Source organism: Porites lutea, chromosome 12 (genome assembly GCF_958299795.1).
Source record: "Porites lutea chromosome 12, jaPorLute2.1, whole genome shotgun sequence".
NCBI classification, from domain to species: domain Eukaryota; kingdom Metazoa; phylum Cnidaria; class Anthozoa; order Scleractinia; family Poritidae; genus Porites; species Porites lutea.
Window position 1 is genome coordinate 1,255,471 of NC_133212.1, and position 18,319 is coordinate 1,273,789.

Genomic DNA, 18,319 nt, shown 5'->3' on the forward strand with positions numbered 1-18,319 from the left:
GTACTGGATCATGTTCAGTCAAAGTTCTTGTAAGCGACTCCCTCGGAAATTTGAAGAAGTTGTTGTAACTAGAGCTAGTCACTTATGAGAATGAGCCCTCGTTAGCAACCACATCGTAAAACAATAGAGGGTGGTTGCTACTGAGAGCTTCAGAAACTTATTACTAATGAAGTGGTTGCTATGAAAATGACTTTTAACTTTTACGAAAACAACACTGCACTGAACAAGATCTTTATCAACGAACCATTAGCTTAGTGTGCAGTTTCATTAAAGTGTTGATAAATATGAATAAGACTCTAAGTGGTTGCTTTTGAGAGCTTATAAACAAAGGAAAAGTCCAGTTGGGTAATCACAGAAGAGTCACTTGTGGGAGAAGTTGCTTATGAGAGCCTTTCTCAGTGACTTTAAAAAGTCACTGTTCAGTCTAGCACTAAGTTTTCTTCTCAAAGAGATGCCTTGCCTAGTCCGTACATGCCTCATTATTGTGCGTGGCTGATGCATTTCGGGTCATGAGGTATGGACGTTTGCCTCGGATACATCACCAAAGTGCATTGACCAAGAAGGCCTGGAAAGACGCCATACAGGGACAAGGCATAGAGATGCCCATCTTACAGAGAGTCAAATAAGGGGAGAAAAGAAAGGCAGGGATCAATTCAAGGTGTCCATTTTAGAGTGGTCCGTTTTATGGAGCAGGGTTTTCATTAAGAATTCTAGTCGCAGGAGAAAGATGTAACATCACAGGAGAATATTTCGATAGAGGCTCCACATCTGAACAAAAATAGTCATAGGCTACGAAATGTTAGCTGGAGAATTCAGCATAGTAAATGGAGAATTCTACGATCTCCGATGCCTAATGAATACCCTGATACAGGTGTAGAGTTGACTGTGGTTTTCAAACTTTTATGAGAAATGTTTCATGAAGACTGTGTAAATATTTAAATCATGCTTATAATAATATTATTGTCAATGTACTTGGTAAGCTAATAAAAATGACTTAAAAATATATAATTATTTTTAGAAAATCAGTGTAGTCACTCTTAGCTACACAGGCCCTATTTTGATTTTGCTTACAAAAATAAGAATTCATTACAATCACTTGAGAATGAGTGATTGTATGAGAAACCCATTTTGCCGCAGAATCAGATTGAAATTTATTTTTTTGCTCAATTTTTATTTTTGTAGTTTATTTTTGTAAAGTATTTATATCAATGTGTATCATACAAAGAAAAATTAAAATTACACCAAGTATAAAATTGACACATAGATGGAGAAGGAGGCATACAGTAAGGAATATTTTAGTGATTTTTCATATCTTGATTTCTTGTCCAGAGTATTTTTTTGCAAATCTTTTGTACCTCTCTGCTTCTTGTGGGTTTTTCTCAACACCATCACCAATGGCATACATTCTACTAATGTTAGCACAAGCCCATGGATGCATCATGTTACAGCTTTTTTGTGAAAGCTCAAAAGCTTTGGGTAAATCTTTTGGAATTCCATCTTTCCCAGTTAGGTAAATCACACTCAAGTTGAAGCAGCCATTTGGATGTCCTAATTCACAGGACTTAGAAAACATCTCTATAGCTTTATGGATGTCCTTTTGTATTGTTGATCCTTGGATTCCATTTTGATATGTTAATCCTGCATTATTACATGCTCCTGGAGAGCCCTTCTCACATGCTCTGTGAAACAAACTGACTGCCTTCTCAGGATCTTTGTGTTCTGGAAGGAAGGTAATGGAGATTCTGTAAATGATCTAATGGATGCATGGGGCATTTATTTAAATTTAGGGGTACAAGAGGGTACGTTTATTTCAGTGGGGTGTCCAATACAAACTTAACATATTAACAGGGGTGTTTATTTGGCATTTATGTACAAAAGGGTGTCTATTAGATCGTTTACAGTATTGTATTTGACACAGAATCAAGAAGGAAAGGCATCATGCATGATCTAATCAAATTGATCAGTTGTCAATTTCTTGTCTGTGGCAAGAACAAGTTTTTTTTAAAGCATTGTTCAGATAAGAGGGCTCAAAAGTTTTGTTCTGGAACAATAACATTACCTTTTCTTTTGAAACAATATTATGAGTTCCTCTAACCTTAACGTGCCTTATGGAACCTGGCTAAGGCCATCAGTATATTGGTGGAGCATCAGTTTGCCCAGTGCAAGGTCTTATAGTTTTGACTCTTGGCTGAACCAAACCTCACGGCCTCAAATAATCCACAAGCTTGATGAAACCAAAAGCAAACAGCACTTTTACCCCTCCCACACCATTTCTTAACTTGACTCAGTTTAAGTGAAACGTTAGTTGCCTAAAATGTTACATCAAAAATATGATACTGACAAAAAAATTAACATATATTTTCACATAGTCCTGTTCTAACTCAGGTTTGATAAATTATACTGTATAATAGTTAATAATAGTAACCCTACTTTTTTGAGTAAGATAAAGGTTTCCTAACGCAAAGCAACTTTCAGGAAGGTCAAGCTCATAACAAGTGTAGTGGTAAAGTTCCTTTGCTTTCGTTATGTTCCGTTCAACTGACATGTAAAACTCTGCTAGCGTGTGGCAAGCTAAAAAAAAGCAAAAAAAAGGAAAAATGAATAGATCAATACAAACAGACAGATCTTTTGTTTTTGTATTGAGACACTTTCAGGAGGGGGCGAGGTTTGGGTTTACCTCGGTGTAAGAACCAGTGAACTTCTTCTTTGTTTCGCACCTTTTGTTTTTCTGCGTTCTATTGTGTTGACTTCTTTGTTTCCTCTGTTTTACATCACTTGTGAGTTTAACAGGTTCTTACACCGCGGATCAGCCCGAGGTTTTGTAAAATGTACAAAAATTATCTTACACTCTTTTTTCTGAGTTCCATAACACTCATGTTTGTAAATTTCATGGAGTTGTTCGGCATATTCTTCAGCAGCTTTGGAGGCCTTTTCATCAGAAACTAAATTAAACGACATCACCTACAATTGCAAGTTACGAGAAAGAAAATTAGATTCTGTTTTAGAAATCGTGTGCAAAAAAGAGGAAATTGTCCAGGCGTTCCATAACCGTCGCGCCTGGCAATTTGTGATTTAACCACTGGCTCATTTTTCTGCGGGCTCAAAGTGTCAGTATACGCGTGACGTCACGGAGCAGTACATTCTCCCAGTCGTCTGCTATGGAAGAGAGCGCTCGAAGTAAGAATCGAGACTTCCTTGCTCACAAAAATGGGGTGAATAGGTTAAAATCGTAGTATATGATCGAGACGTTCGTCTCCTGTGGTAAGGATGAGTTCAGGCTGGGCTCAGTTCAAGGTTCTTCACAGTTTTGAACCCCGGGATCGAAGAGACATTGCAATTCACGAAGGGGATATAATGATTGTAGCAAGGCCTGTTTTGGATTATTCAGACTGGTTAACCGGAGAAAACACAAGGACTGGCGAGGTAGGGGAGTTTCCAGGAACTTATGTAGAATATATTGGTAATATAGAAGACCTTCCTCAAGAAAAGATCGATACGCCGCCTGTTCCTCCACCTCGACCTCCCAGAATCAGCAAGGTAACTGCTCCAGGTATGTACACAACAAGTTAAGTTGTGACTTCTAACCTGCTGCTCTAACATTGTACTTCATTTTTTTTTAAAGAATCTAAAACAATAATTGCTCCTTTGCAATAAAAAGGAAAAAAAAAACGTCTTTCATCGCTTCGATTTTGAGAAAATTATTCAAAACTGCAGCATGTTCATTTTAAAATAAGGTAAAGTTGGGATATTAGAATGATAGCTTCCTTGAAGCATCTGAGCAATTATTTTCACAGGAAGTTACTGACATCGCACTCAGAGAAGGTCTTTGTTTTCTTGAATTGCCTTTGTTCTGTTATTTACAATCTTTGGTGTTTTTAAGGGTTATTAAAACGTAGCAATTGAACAGGGTTTTTTAATATTATGCATGGATTTATATATTAATTTTGTTAGCATACTTTTACATAATCTAAATTCTGTGCATATAATACACATGCTATGCTGGGTTCACACTCATCCTCCAAGATGTTTCTGAGTGTATATGATTAAAATAATGCCTTTCAAATTAGTGTTAAATGAATGTAGTGTACAGCTGTAAGTTTTGGCAATGATTTTGAACATTATTAAAGATGATTATAACAGTTCAAGACTTCTTACTACATAGAGCAGATCAGAAGTGATGGCATTTTGTGTATCAATCAATTTTTGCAGTTCTCTCGCAGCACTCAGTGGCCCATGGTGACGTACTTTTTATACCTTTATTCCGGGAACCTTAAATTCATACACTGTAAAAATTAATAAATAAATCTGCTAAGAACTGTCTGGGCTCCCTATAGATTGTCATAGATCACAGCCTTTGTTAAGCTTTATGTAGCGGCATCAGCTCCGGTGTCGGAGAGATCCGTGAAACTAAGAAAAACTAAGCGACTCACAGATTCCACAAGGCTGGGGTTTATTGTGTCAACTTTTACAGCAATCCCATTGTAGGACATGTTGGGGTGAACGCTCTAGTAGGTTCTGTGTTCAACAGCAATAAAGACATTTCTTGACGTGGTTACCTGTCGAAATTTCTGTGAGCCTTAGCACGCTGGGAAAAAAAGTGCTAAATATCGGCCACAAAATGTGTCCAAAGTTTGTTTAAAAATATGCTTGTTATGCTTGTTATTTATGTTTTTATATTTATATATTTATATGTATAACTGAATGTTTGTAAGTCTTTGCCTGACCCTACCTGTAATTCAGAGAAATCTGCGAATGGTGGAAATAAACAAATATTATTATTATTATTATTATTATTACAAATGTATCTCTTAAATTATAGAAGATAATGAGTTGAGACTTTCACTTTGTATTTGTCTTAAGTTTTTCTTTCAAATTCTCCATTTTTTGGGTTAGTACTGCGCATGACCAAAAAGCCCATTTTGTGACGTCATCAATTGTGACGTCAATTTGAGATTTCAAATTGGACAAGTTCTTCAATTTTATGTGCACTATATTTCTGCAAAGTATCACACTTTCAGGTTTAATTCTCTTGGAGGAGAAGTGTTTGGGAGTTTTGATTTTTTAATTAGCCACTAGAGGGTCACGTGATTCTTTACCAACAAAACACCTATTCCAAAATTTTCCTGGAGTCAAGTATTGTTGCCTGTATTAATTTCAGTGTCATGCCTGTAAAGGAAAGGAAGTTATAGCCCCAAGAACTGCAAAAATGTTTGTGCCTATCACACCCCCACTCAACCTTTTGGCCCATTTTTACCACCTTTTTTCCCAGCGTGTAGAGAAAACTACGCACGTGTAGCGATATTTAAGCTAAGGTCATGTGACGGCTAGCGGAAAATCATTGTGACGTAAAATGTGGTTACAATAAAGAAAATAGCTAAAAATACAACAAAACTAAACTAAGGCACATGGGTGCCGTTACATGTATGTCCACTGACCAGCACCTAATTTCTCCTTACATTGTCACTGCTTAATTTAACAGAAAGGTTGTGAAAATAAAAGAAATGATCATCAAAGATAGGGCATAGATATCCATGGTAATAAAGGACACTTGTTTATATAAGGAGGTAATGGTGATATTGGAGAGTATTCCATGAGATATCCATGCGCAGATGAGATAAAGCATTTGCAAAGATTGGGTGTAAGAGTTTCACAGTGGTAGACCCAGGTCGATTCAGCAGAGCAGCACTCAGGGTTGTAAAGTAATTTAGGAAAATGTATTGCCTTTCTTCTAGCATCTACAAATGGTTGCACCCTCTAGTCTCCTTAGAAAAGGACCATAAACAGTAGGCTCCATTTTGCAACACTTTTGCTGATGTAACTATTGTGGGATGTAGAAGAACCATACTGGCAGGCTACTGTTCAAAGAGAATGGAGGTCTTAGACTCTGGTAGCCTTGTCAGCCTTTTGCATGTATTTGTCTCGTACACAGTCATGTGTATGGCTTTTGCAGTTCCCCTTCAGCTTTCAAGCTGCCTATTTTGTAAACATGTATAACCGCTTTTGTCAAGTGAAAGGTCTGTGATAAAGCATGAGGCACATGTATATAGCTTAGAAACAGTTAGAGGCTCTAGAATTGATTTACTACATTAATTTTTAGTGGATTACAGTGGAACCCTGTTAATACGGTCAACAATGGGCCAAAAAAATTGGCCGTATTAACGGGTGACCAAATTAACGAGCGTTTGGCTGGGCGGCCAAAAAAAGTCGCCCTAATAACGACATGACTATATTACGGAGTTGGTCGTAAGGCGGCGTTCCACTGTATCATCAGAGCCGTAATAATTAGCTTAAAATGTTGTATTCAAGCATTTTTTTAAATGTTTACTGCATCTGTGCTTTTTTTGTAGATGAGCATTCTTTGGCTGAAACTCCTGCAGTAACACCAGCTTGGTGTTATCAGTGTAAGTGTTCATAAAAGGTTTTAAAGTCTTAAAAAAGGACAAACATTTGAAACCTGAACAATCAACTGCACCTTGCACTGACCATGGCAGGATTAGCTCAGTTGGTAGAGTGCTTGACTGCATCAGATTGGGAGGCTTCAGGCTGCATTCCTGGGACTGGACCAATTCTTAGGGTCGTAGAATAACTGAAGGTACTGCAGCCAGCACCTTTATGTGGCTCAGATGACCACGTAAAATGGCAGTCCCTTCTCAAGTAGGGGACATAAAAATAGTGTCTCTAGTTAGCTTTTTTGTAGTAATAACAATAATAATAAAACTTATATAGTGCTGATATCAATATTGCTATTTTCATCAGTGCTTTGTGCTAAATACATTGATGCGTACTTGCAAAAAGTGCCTGTTGGGGAAGCAGTGATAAGGGTTAGGGTTAGAGTTAGGTTTATTCAATTTAAAGTCCCAGTTTTGGCCCCTTTATGTTTTGTCATGATATGTTTTGTCATGGAGCCCTTTAGTTATATTTTACACTCATCTAGGGTGAAGATCGATGGTGAATGCCACTGTAACATACCTTAATGTCTGAGTTTCATTGTTGAGAGACTGTTGTGTCTTATTTTCAGGTGAGGATTTTATTTGGGGAGTTGAAGACAAGGTTTCCAGATGTTTAAGTAAGTTTTATTTTCTATTACAGGCTGGCTGACCACCTGTTGAAAAACATAAAAATTTTGAGATTCTTACAAAAATTAATGTATATTTACATTTGCATGTAACACATTCATTTATCAGGAATGAATATGTTCAGGAACAGCTGAAACTAGGGTGTAAATAGTGTGAGAATACAGTCAACACTTCACGATGCCACAGCTCGTTTCTGCAAAATGTCGAGAAGAAATTCCATACTGATGGCATTTCAATACCCAGATCTGAGTAGTGCTTTTGATTGATCGTGCCACGAGGAAAATTTGCTTCAACCAGACAGAAGTATTACCCAGATCTGGGTAGTAACATGTCATCAGTTTAACATTTCTGTGCTTGTTCCTCAGATCTCAATTTGTGGAGTAATGTTGGCTGTTTCCTCAGGCTAGGATTTAAAGAATTTAACGTTTGTAATAACTTGTGTTTTCATACAGGATGTGATTTGTCATGGCACTGCAAATGTCCAGTGGAACTGTCAAGGTTTCCTTGTAAAGTTCTTAAGAACTTAAGCCAGGAAGATGAGGAGGACGATGATGCCTATATTCATTTTTCCACTGTAAGTTAGCTGTCATTGGAGGAAGGATGTTTTATTTTTTTGGCTGGTGCCACTAAGGGGCAGGATGAAAAAAATCTTATCTTCTGATTCGTTGTCTGAGAGGGAAAGTTGGCCCAAACTTTCCTGCTCAGAATTGCTTACCTTGTTCTTAAACACACACAAAATATAATACATCCTTGTAAATACACCTCATAATACTTCCTGTATTGAAATAGCTGGCCAGATATTGGCCTCATTCTTTGAGGCTAGAAGTTGTCCCAGGCCATAAAAATAAAAAAGAAATGTTCTTGGCAAATCTCCTGCCATCTTGAGTATTTTGAGGTCTTTTTTATCACTGCTCTCTACTACCCTCCTTTTTTAGTTTCTATATCACATCCCTTTCCCTGTCTCAGTGGTTACCCATAGCATTTTATTAGGTTTTATTAGTAACATAAAGCAAACCACTCCTTGATGGGAGCTTTGGCATTGTCACTGAACATTTAAGTAGAGCAGTGGCAGACCATGCCAAGAGCGTGACATAAACAGGGCGCCCACCCTCTTCCCGAAACAAATTATCTCATCAACTTGGCCTTGTGGTCCTTGGTTTTTTGTCTAAGCATAAGAGGAGAGGGTGCCATGGATGGTGTGTGGAACCCCCACACCCCTCCCATAGATTTGCCACTATAGAGTGCCTACCACTCAGATGGCTATTCTGACCCTAGTGCAGGGAATACACTTGATAACAAATCACATTTCCCCCTACAGGACCCTGAAGAGTGGCAAGTGGATGATGTATTACTGTGGCTAGCTGCGACTAATAATTACTTGTATGCAGAGGTGTTTAGAGAATGTGAAATAACTGGGGCTAAGCTCCGGGAAATGACAGACGTGAAACTTGCTCAGATGAACATTTCAGATAGCACTCACAAACAGTCCCTTTTGCTTGCTATTCAAGAGCTCTTCACTGCACTGTCAGAAACTGTAAGTTTACTACAGCTTTTAACTGTCATATGTTCTCACTGGCACTATCCACAAACAGTGCTTGTAATGCTAATAGAATTTGGGATACTCAGCCCTAGGCAGTAGTAGTGGGGAGCTCCAGGTGGAGAGATAGTTCATCACTGCGGGCAGGTGGTAGGATGCGTAAAGAAGTGTACAAAGCTCCTAAAAGACGGGGCACACTATTAGGAAGAGAAACTGACCTTAAATAAGAAATCATGCTCTCCAATAGGATAGCCCTGGGCTATACACGGCGTGCAAGTGTTACATAATAGAGTTTGAGGCTATTTTATTGCAGAGTTTCCAGGGAGAATGAAAGCTGTGTTTACACTAACAAAAAATTAGCTAGCTAAAGCTTTATGCAGGTAGATATACTTCTGTTGTTATTAGTGCAACTGTTTTCTTTTTGGGAAGAACTGCATCGGCCATCATCTGCTAAAGTTCTGACAAAGTAAGAATGGATCTCATGGCTGGGTTGGATAAATAAAGTTTTACCCTATATTATTTTCTTGCTACCAACAGAGAAAACCAGGAATGTTTGGCAGTCTTCAGCTGGCAAAGCCTGGTTAGTTTGCATTTTGCTTTTATTCAAAATAAAGTTGAATCAAATGAAATCATATATAATCAAGTAAACGAACTTTTATTTCCTGCCTTATTCAGGGGTTGTTATCACTTCTGCGTAGGACTGCCTGAAAGTTTGTTATTCCATTCAATTCCATCCATTCTATCCCATTATCTCACAAAATAAAGTTCAACAACATGGTTTTGGATTGGAAATGTTTTGGCAGTCTACAAGATCAGTTTGTTTGTTGAAGGAATTAATTAACTTCAGGGTTGAAGCTAAAAATACTTTGGATGGAGTTTATACTGCCTTTGTCATGTGGTATGAATGATCACATAGCGATGGTGCCCTATCCACCAGCTGTATGGTAGAGAGTAAGTGTAACTTTGTGTAATCTTAGTGAACTTGAAATCCTGAAATAATTATACCAACCATTACAGTCAAATGGGCAAAACCATGAACACTTGAAATATTCAGGAACGTTTGTTGTGTTAGCCACAAAACCACAAACTAGATGTTAACCTTCTTGCTTGCAGATTGCCTTTTTTCTTGCAAGACAATAACATTCCAGAAATATTTCTGGTGTTCAGTAAGTCACAGCATTCCACTTTATTTCACCAAACCACTTGTACACCTGTGGGCTGGTATGCCTGTGGTATATAAGTCAGGCTTATAGTGGATTGACCACTGATACTTTATTTCTCTTTCACTACTAGGTACAAAAGGTAGTCATTTATTTAAAGAACAATCATTTCGTACACTGCAGTGGTGTGACATGTGCGGCAAGTGTCTGTGGGGACTGTTCCGACAGGGGATGCAGTGTTCGGAATGTGGCTTCCAATGCCACAAGAAGTGTATGTTTGACAGTATTGTTGTGTGTCCAAGGAGACGTTTGAGAAAAAGAAGAGAGAGTGATGCAGAGGGTGAGGATCGTGAACTTACCAACTATCTGCCCTGATCTCAACATTTTGTAAAGCTTTGGTAATAAGAGTCAGATGCACTGACTGCACAGAGCTGCAAACAACAGTCTGTCATTGGACAATGTCTGACCAAATTTGGGCCATGTCCAATACAATTTTAACTGTGATAAGATGCTTGGACAAAATTTAATACCAAAGACTATCACTTTGCTGATGAACAAAATTTTACCTGGAGTGCAGTGACATGCTGCACCAATTGAATTAACATTGCATCGAATAAATGGTAGAAATCAGTCTAACTGGAAATCCTATGTCTACCATTCCCAGATGTACAATGCATTCTTGATTGAGTCCAACAAATTTTTTCTTTTGTCTGTCCAAAATACTGATTTGGCTTGACATATTCAAGTCCATTGGAGAAAGGAAAATAATTTGCAGCTTTGCTATAAATTCCAGAAAAGGCCAAATTTGTACAACGTTCTCATCCTTCGGACAATTTTAATATGTTCTGATATGAGAAAATCTGATACAAGAATTTGATTATCAATGATGGCAGTGATGATGTTGATGATAAGAGAAAAATTGTGATAGAGGTTCAAGTGATTATTTAATTAATTAATTTATTTTTTGCTTCTTTCTATTTCTTTTTAGTCCCTGTTTTTGGAGCAGAACTCGGATTTCAGTTTCGTCCTGCAGAAAGGCCAGCACCAATTGTGGTCATGAAATGTATTCAGGCGCTTGATAAAGGAGGATTACAAACATTGGGAATCCACAGCATTATACCTGCAGGAAGTGAAAAGAATGCACTCAGAACTGCCTTGAATCAAAGTAATAATCATTAATCTGCCAATAGTTTTTGTATTTTTTTGCCAGACCTTTCTTCTTATTACTTTAACAAAACTCGTCTCAGCAATTCTTAGTGTTCTGTCTGTTGCCAAAATCCTGGGGACTGAGCATCAAGTGATCTGAGCCAGCATTACACAGAGCTCTATTATTAGTCCTGGGTTCGAAACTGTATCCGAGCAACAAGCAGCATATGTTCAACAAAGCTCTTATTCAATTGTTATGCCCATACTCTGGCGGGAGGTTGACGTAAGACTTGCATAGTAATTTATAACAAAAGTTATCACGATTTATAGTAATAATTATGTATGACAACTTTTCTGGTTTGTCCAACAGTGACCTTTCTTAAGGGAAAAATATGTGCAGGCCTGAAAATTCTTTTTAAATAATAGTTCTTCTTGTTTTTTTCTTTATTAGGTGCAAAGAATGTGAACATGGAAGATGAAGAATGGAAGAATCCCCATTGTGTTTCATCTGTTCTAAAGATGTATCTAAATGAGCTTCCCACGTGTGTGTTTACTGAAGAAAAATATCTCTCTTTTGTTAAAACTTTTAAAGGTAAAATTAATTTTGGACTCTTTTTATTTGAGGGTGGCATTTATACCAAAATCATATCTTCTAATTTACTGACCACAATAATATTATGGCAAATCGCTTGATTATATTTATACAAAACAGAGGCATGTTTTATGTTTCAATGTCTTGCTTTTTTTTGGTGAGATAGAATTGGAGTTATCTGGCTTGCAATAGTTGAAGGAATCGTTGTTGTTGCCTTTTCTTTTTCTTATGAGGTTAAAGAGTAAAGGGCACACAATCCAAAAGCCCAAAGGCCGAAGGTTATACCAGTTTCCTTAGCATGAAGCATGCTTAGGAGTATTGCTACTCCCCCCTGGATGGAATACTACAGTAGTCCATCCCAGGTTACCCCCCAGCAGTATGTCGCCAGTTCCCATTAATTTTATACACCTGGGTGAAGAAAGACAAGGTGGAGTAAAGTTTCTTGTGTAAGGAAACAACGTAACAGGAGAGGTTTGAACCCCGGAGTTGGAGGTGTTAACCACTCGGCCACTCACGCCTCCACTTTTTCTCACAAATTATCCTCAAAAAAACGCTTTATTCTTCTGATTGGGTGTGGTATTTATTCTAGGGTCATTTTTTATTGTAATTTTGCTTCATCCCGTGGTGTTTAATTAAGTAAAAACAATATTGTTAGAAGATGGTTCATGGATGTATGTTACAATCTTCCATAACAAATTATTGCAATGGTTTACTTCTTTTAAAGATGGAAACAGAGAATCCGTTGGAGCCAGACTGCAAGAACTGGTGGAAAGTCTTCCAGAAGAAAACAAGTCCCTCCTCAAATATATCTTAGAACATTTATACAGGTCAGAAAAGTTACAGTATGTACGCTCTCTATGAAGGCCTCTGTTGCACTTTGCTTTAACCCACAGAGGAGGATCCAGAAAATTCAGAAAGGGGGTGGGGGGTTGGGATACATGGTAGAATTAACAAACATCTCTCAAGTCGTTTTTGTTTTTGAGTTGTTAGGAACAAAAAAGCTAGTAAGTTGCTATTTGTTGAGGTGTTGTGCTTAAAATGCACATTATGGAGCATTTCTTTTAGACAATCCATCTTCAGTTTGAGGTAATCCAATGCTAAGATCAGTCTGCAATCCTTTTGTAGCGTAAAATTGAATTTTTTGATTGAAAGGTCTGTATTAAGTTTGGCTACCTTTAATGCAGAACCATGTTTCTCACGTTTATGAAAGGACTAACGAGTAAAACATATCTTAAGTTGAAATTTAAATGTGAGCAAGGAATTATAATTTATTATCTTAGGAGTTGATTACAAGGTAGCGGATGTGTTTTTTTTTTCAGAGTCAGCCAGAATGTTGAGTGGAATGACATGTCATCGATGAAACTAGCTCGGATATTTGCTCCTCTTTTGTTACGACCAGAGCGAAAGAATATAATGTAAGTTAATCCTGTAGTGTTTTTTTGCGTAAACGATTTATTTTGCTCCTTGAGATGCTTGGGACTTACAATCAAAACAAAAGAAATTGAAAACAATGCCTTTGCAAAATTTTGCAGGGACAACAAAGAGTATTATGGTATTTTTGAAAAAGGCCTATTTAAGAAACAGCCTCCATTCAGGCAACTTGCAACTACCCCATTGAGGATGAGCCCAAAGTTATTCCTTTTTCCAACGAGTTTGTTAACTGAAGCATGTAAATATCTGAGGGTAAAATTCATGTTACTGTCTTACAGGGCATTAATTAAAAACCATGAAGTAACAGTCGAAATAGTTGACCACCTGACGAAAACTGGGGAGTGGACAGAAACAAAACCGCCAGGTAAAATGTTTGGATCCATTTACGGAGATCTAAGATTTAACATGTTCTAGCTTGCGTTCAAGCGGTCGTTCCTCCCTTTTTCTACGTCCATTCGCCTACGTTCGCACTCCAGAAAAAAGAAGAATGAATGAACGCCTGATCGCATGCTAAAGCCCCGTACAAATGGGCACGACATTCTGGCCAAGAACTCCCAACATTGTTGGGAGTTGTTGCGTCCGTTTGCACGTAACTTAAAGTTTGAACAGTTTCAAACTTTACGCAGTAACTCTCAACAACACCCAACGACATGCAACAGGGTGTGCAAAAAGACGAAACATGTAACATCAGATAAAACACTCCTTGTTACCAGCCAGTGATTGGGTATCGGATGACTCACTCCTTCTCGTTTTTTTCTTAATATCACTTCCCAGTGTTTGTATATCAGACGAAACACTCCCTCTCGTGTTTGATATTTTACTTCTCAGTGTTTGGATATCAGATAAAACACTCCTTCTCGTGTTTGATATTTTACCTCTCGGTGTTGAAATGTGAGATAAAACACTCCTTCTCGTGTTTAAAATATCACTCCAGAAAAAAAAAAATTGAAAACCGTATAAACTTATTTTGGCTTGAGCTGTGGCATTCTGTTCGTGCTTAAGTTTCTGCGATCGCTTTGTATTTTTCAGTACCTCCAAGAAGACCTCGATCGGCAGCTGAGCCTTTGGAGAGATTACAAGATTGTCCCTGGTACTGGGGAGACATTAACAAGTGAGAGTCGATTATTATTAACCGTCTTACCACAACGATGGCAACGAGAGCATGAACAATAAAACAGCGATGGGATAAAGGCAAACAAAACAATAACTTTGCATTCTTTAATACTAAAAAGTTTTTTTTTTTTCATTTTATAGAGAAACAGTCAATGAGAGATTAAAAGACCAGCCCGATGGCACGTTTATTGTTCGAGACTCCAGACGGTATCCTGGCGAATATACTTTGACACTAAGGTAGATTTGCTGTCCTTTATTTGTGCCGTTTTGCCCATCTTTAAGTCTCGTGGAAAACATCCGCGGAGAGGCACTCTTGTCCATTTTTTGATGTGATTGTGTGACGCTCGGCTCTCAAAAACTTCACTCCATTTCAGACGAAAATACGCCACATTGTATACTTGTTTCCATACCTGGTTTCATAGTGTTAATTAGGGGTTTGCCATACTTAGCAGGTTTCATCGAAGCAGTAAATTATTCTACCGTACCATGGCAAATCACCCTCTTATTCCGGTTTTCAAAAAGAATGCAAAATAAAATTAATCGGCTGTTGTTGTTGTTCCCTGCAAACTTTAAAACTCATTTGCGGTCCAGAGTGGCTTACTTTGCTTTTCGAGTGGCCCGTTCCTTTATAGCTAATGATATAGCGGAATACCCTCGGTGGTTTGTAAGTGGCGTGATTGTAAGTGGGGTTTAAGCGCTCCCTTGCATTTTATAATTCAGTAAGGTCGTTTTACATTTCAGGAAAGGAGGAGTGAACAAGCTTATTCGAATCTTACACAAAGACGGCTACTATGGTTTTTCAGAGCCGTTGACTTTTTCCTCTGTGGTAGAGCTCATAAATTATTACAAAACAAGATCTCTGGCTTCCTACAACCCAAAGTTAGATGTGAAACTCGAGAGTCCACTAAATAAATATGAGGTAAGTCAGTGCTCAAGTAAACTATACTCGGAACAAGTAGTCTGCTGTGATATTTTCGCTCGTTCCACTGGCTTGCTTGGGAGGCAATCCTGAAGCTATGTTCACGCTATAAGAAAAGCTAGAGCGATTTTCGTATGACCTTGAAAAATGGTTTCGGTAAATGTTCGTTATTTGTTTTATCAGTCAACGGATGAAAAGATCAAAACACGGACTCTTCATTTTCGCGCCAAAGAAAACCCTAATATGGAGAAGGTATTGTTCGATTGGCCAATCGTGTTGCAGTATGACGTCAAAGCGAAGTATCGGTTGATTTCTAGAAAGTTCGCGGGCATGAAGTTTTTTCAGCCGAGCGTTCGCTTAACCAACCGAAAGCCACGCTCGCTTGTATCCGTTCGACAAACCAATCAAATCGCTTTATTTCCCTTCGTTTCTTGTTTCTGTTTTGTTCGTGCGTTTTTATTTCAAGGTCATACGAAAACCGCTCACACACAAGTCGTTCACACAGATCGAACATCATGCCGGATCGTGCCGTAGCAGTTGGTCCAGAGGGTTTGGCCGGGTGAACTAAATCCCAGTCCTCACTCCTGAATATGTTTTCCGTCTCAGTGGATTCCACTCCTCACTCCTACTTATTCACTTCCACTACCATCCGTTCACACTTCACCAAAGTGTGGTACAAAACCTATACGTGACTCCCCGCTTTCGAGATCGGCGCGGTGCAGCTTCGCTCCGCAACAGAAGTCGCGCCGAAATGACCGTTTGTATGTGTAAACGGAAGCCGTACCCGGCGTAGTTTTTGTGCCGGTGTAAGAGCTATCCGGTATCATAATGTGAAAATAGGGAACTTTAGCATCGACGACGGCAACGGCAGCGAAAACGTCAGTTTTAAAAAAAATTTCCGTTTTTTCAATCTTTGTCGCGTTTATTCCAATTTGCTGAAAATGGCAAGTTGAGGAGAATTTCCCTGGAGTTGATTTCTTGAGGACCGCAATCAAGTGTAGAGAGAGAAAAAGAGATTCGTCGTCGCTTGTTTACGTCCTCCAAAAAACTTGTAATTAGGCGTCATTTTCACGTCGTAGTCGTGCAAGGACGGTAAAAAAATGTACAAAAAAGCGTGATGCACGTGCAAAGTTGTTGTTTTGCTAATATAAGCCTATTCCTTTTTGACGTCCTCGTTGCTGTCGCCGTCGTCGTTGCTAAAGCTCCCTAATAATCTGAGTGACTGCCAGCATTCCGCAGTATTTGTAGGTTTAATTTACACATACCACTTTTCATGGCTTGTCACACGACAGTTAATAAAAGTGAAAAGGACTCGAAGCAACGACAAGAATTTACCCTTTTGTTGTCAAATTGTTTGAAAAGTCGATGTTGCCTGCATATTTAAACATTCGAGACGATTTTAACGATTGTTTCATTTCTTATGCCTCGTTTTTTCAAGTAATAATTTCCTCACTTGTCTCATGACACGCGTGCATGATTGGGTGCGTGTCATGAGACACTCGTCTCGCAGAACGCTCTACGATACAAAAGTCTTTGGGAGGAGAAAAGGCGGATTTTGTTGTTGGACGAAAGTCCTACAAGACGAAACTTCCCATCCATGCAGATAAATCAACATGTATAATAAACTCTAGTAACAACAGCAATTTTTGATAAACCATTCCAATATTGCGATGTGAAAGTACTGCTGAAGACTTAAATGATCTCGCCAAAGAAATATTAGACCAATGTTCGAACTTCCTCCGAGGCCTCGGGGAATAATAAAAAAGAAATCGCTTTTAAGTTTTGGGATGAATGATTCATTTCTTTTGTTTTATTTCCTCAATTCTCGGGACCAAGTATCAATTTTAATCTATCAAAATTGGTCTAATTTTAATTGAGCTGGATAAAGAAGCGCGTATCCTTTCGTGACACGCATTACTTGATATTAGAGTCCCGTATAGGGTTGTTCAATACCGTAATCCCGACCCGAAATTTCGAGCAATCCCGTAATCCCGACGGTTATTTTCGGCATCCCAACTCCCGCGATACTTTCAATCCCGAATCTCGCCCGGATTTAGCTTTCAAATCCCGAATCCCGAGGTTCAGTTGAAATAAAGAAAATCCCGGATCCCGAAAAACCCGTTGGGGACCCTATGATATGTCACAGCACGCGAGTTCACGTATTCATCACTAGTTTACTGCAAATCCCATTGAAGGGCAAATATGCCATTCATCAATTTCTTGGTATTTATTGTAACGGAGCCAGCTGGTTACTTTTCGCAGGATGAGGACGAGGAGGTAGGCCAAGGGCCTGGTACTGGAGACGATAAAGATTTTTACATAGAAAAACTCAGACGAGTTCATCAGGAATTTGTTCAGAAATCAGATGACTATGAGAAAATTCATGAGCAATTTGTTCAATCAGAACAGGTTAGTAAGAAGACTCTAAGTACGCAACTTTGTAGTTGTCTCAAATGAATGCTTTGTGACGAATTATGGGCACAAATTTAGGTCTCCTAGCGTACAGTGAAGGCATATTCTGGTGCGCGCGAGTGTGCAATTTTCCTTCTGTAACCGCCATCTTGAACGCCTTTTCGATCAAGGGAGTGGGTGTTAGGCTGAAGAATGAAGTGGGAGAGGGTGGGGGAAGAAAATGTTCTCTTCGGTCTTTCCCACTCCCTTCGTTGCCTTCTTTGGCTTTTCCCAGCCCCCTCAGGTTTTAGGGAATTCATCGTAGTGGGTAGACAGACAAAAACGGGTTGAATTTTAGTGCTTACACGACTCAAGAGAACGCGAATGAATTACAAAGAAGCACTTTTCCTAAGTGACAAGCATAACTATTGATATTCATTCAAAATATTTCTCCATTTCTGATTGACTAATTCTTTATAACCAGCTGGCGTTTGCTGTCATTTCATAATTTAAGTCAATAAGAATTGTAAAATGAAAGACTAAACAGAGACGACTGACTTTACTCAAAGACAGCGGAGTGGAAGCTCAGCTTTTTGTGCGAGAAAATAGCGGAAGAGTTTACACGTTATGCGAGACGAAAAAGAGGTCTATAGCCAAATAACTGCCTCAAAAAGTTAGCAAGTATATAAGTAAACCGTATGCTAGTTCAAGCCTGTTCCACGCGTTTAGAAGTAAAACTTACGCTAGTTTAAGCCTGTTCAGCGCGTTCAGAAGTAAAATTTAAACTAGTTTAGGCCTGTTCCACGCGTTCCGATAGTGGGTAGAACGCTATAATGATGAAGATTTCCCCTTGTTCTTCCATTCAATATGAGATGAGCACCTAAAACATGCTGACTTAAATTTGAAACGTGTTGTTACAGGAGATAACTGACTGTCACGAAGAACTTGATGCTC

General features: G+C 38.7%; 2 protein-coding genes across 2 annotated transcripts in view; one reads left to right on the forward strand and one right to left on the reverse strand.

The window, feature by feature from the left end:
* Positions 1 to 1,260: 1,260 nt before the first annotated feature.
* On the reverse strand, positions 1,261 to 3,006 carry LOC140921540 (uncharacterized). The gene is made up of 3 exons (XM_073371545.1): positions 2,847 to 3,006; positions 2,431 to 2,571; positions 1,261 to 1,719 (listed from the first exon to the last, which is right to left on the reverse strand). The coding sequence occupies exons 1-3, from the start codon at positions 2,956 to 2,958 to the stop codon at positions 1,307 to 1,309; spliced, it is 666 nt and encodes a 221-aa protein (XP_073227646.1). The 5' UTR covers positions 2,959 to 3,006; the 3' UTR covers positions 1,261 to 1,306.
* A 130-nt stretch (positions 3,007 to 3,136) lies between these two features.
* LOC140954045 (phosphatidylinositol 3-kinase regulatory subunit alpha-like) overlaps positions 3,137 to 18,319 on the forward strand; it is a 21,409-nt gene continuing 6,226 nt past the window's right edge. The window contains exons 1-17 of the mRNA XM_073403442.1: positions 3,137 to 3,550; positions 6,348 to 6,401; positions 7,019 to 7,066; positions 7,529 to 7,650; positions 8,395 to 8,610; positions 9,151 to 9,193; positions 9,907 to 10,113; positions 10,762 to 10,938; positions 11,371 to 11,511; positions 12,236 to 12,338; positions 12,831 to 12,926; positions 13,221 to 13,306; positions 13,972 to 14,053; positions 14,197 to 14,292; positions 14,797 to 14,974; positions 17,237 to 17,383; positions 18,286 to 18,319. The exon at positions 18,286 to 18,319 is cut by the window's right edge and continues 85 nt beyond it. Of these exons, the coding sequence (XP_073259543.1) occupies positions 3,268 to 3,550; positions 6,348 to 6,401; positions 7,019 to 7,066; positions 7,529 to 7,650; positions 8,395 to 8,610; positions 9,151 to 9,193; positions 9,907 to 10,113; positions 10,762 to 10,938; positions 11,371 to 11,511; positions 12,236 to 12,338; positions 12,831 to 12,926; positions 13,221 to 13,306; positions 13,972 to 14,053; positions 14,197 to 14,292; positions 14,797 to 14,974; positions 17,237 to 17,383; positions 18,286 to 18,319 (2,113 nt within the window). The 5' untranslated portion in view covers positions 3,137 to 3,267. The remainder of the gene's footprint in view (positions 3,551 to 6,347; positions 6,402 to 7,018; positions 7,067 to 7,528; positions 7,651 to 8,394; positions 8,611 to 9,150; positions 9,194 to 9,906; positions 10,114 to 10,761; positions 10,939 to 11,370; positions 11,512 to 12,235; positions 12,339 to 12,830; positions 12,927 to 13,220; positions 13,307 to 13,971; positions 14,054 to 14,196; positions 14,293 to 14,796; positions 14,975 to 17,236; positions 17,384 to 18,285) is intronic.

Bases quoted from the DNA above. Each gene is read 5' to 3' on its own strand.
- LOC140921540 (XM_073371545.1), bottom strand. From the start codon at position 2,958: ATGTCGTTTAATTTAGTTTCTGATGAAAAGGCCTCCAAAGCTGCTGAA. The intron at 2,572-2,846 runs GTAAGATAATTT...GCTTTTTTTTAG, and splicing joins TGGAACTCAGAAAAAAGAGT to CTTGCCACACGCTAGCAGAG. The intron at 1,720-2,430 runs GTAGGGTTACTA...CCTTCCTTCCAG, and splicing joins CCTTTATCTTACTCAAAAAA to AACACAAAGATCCTGAGAAG.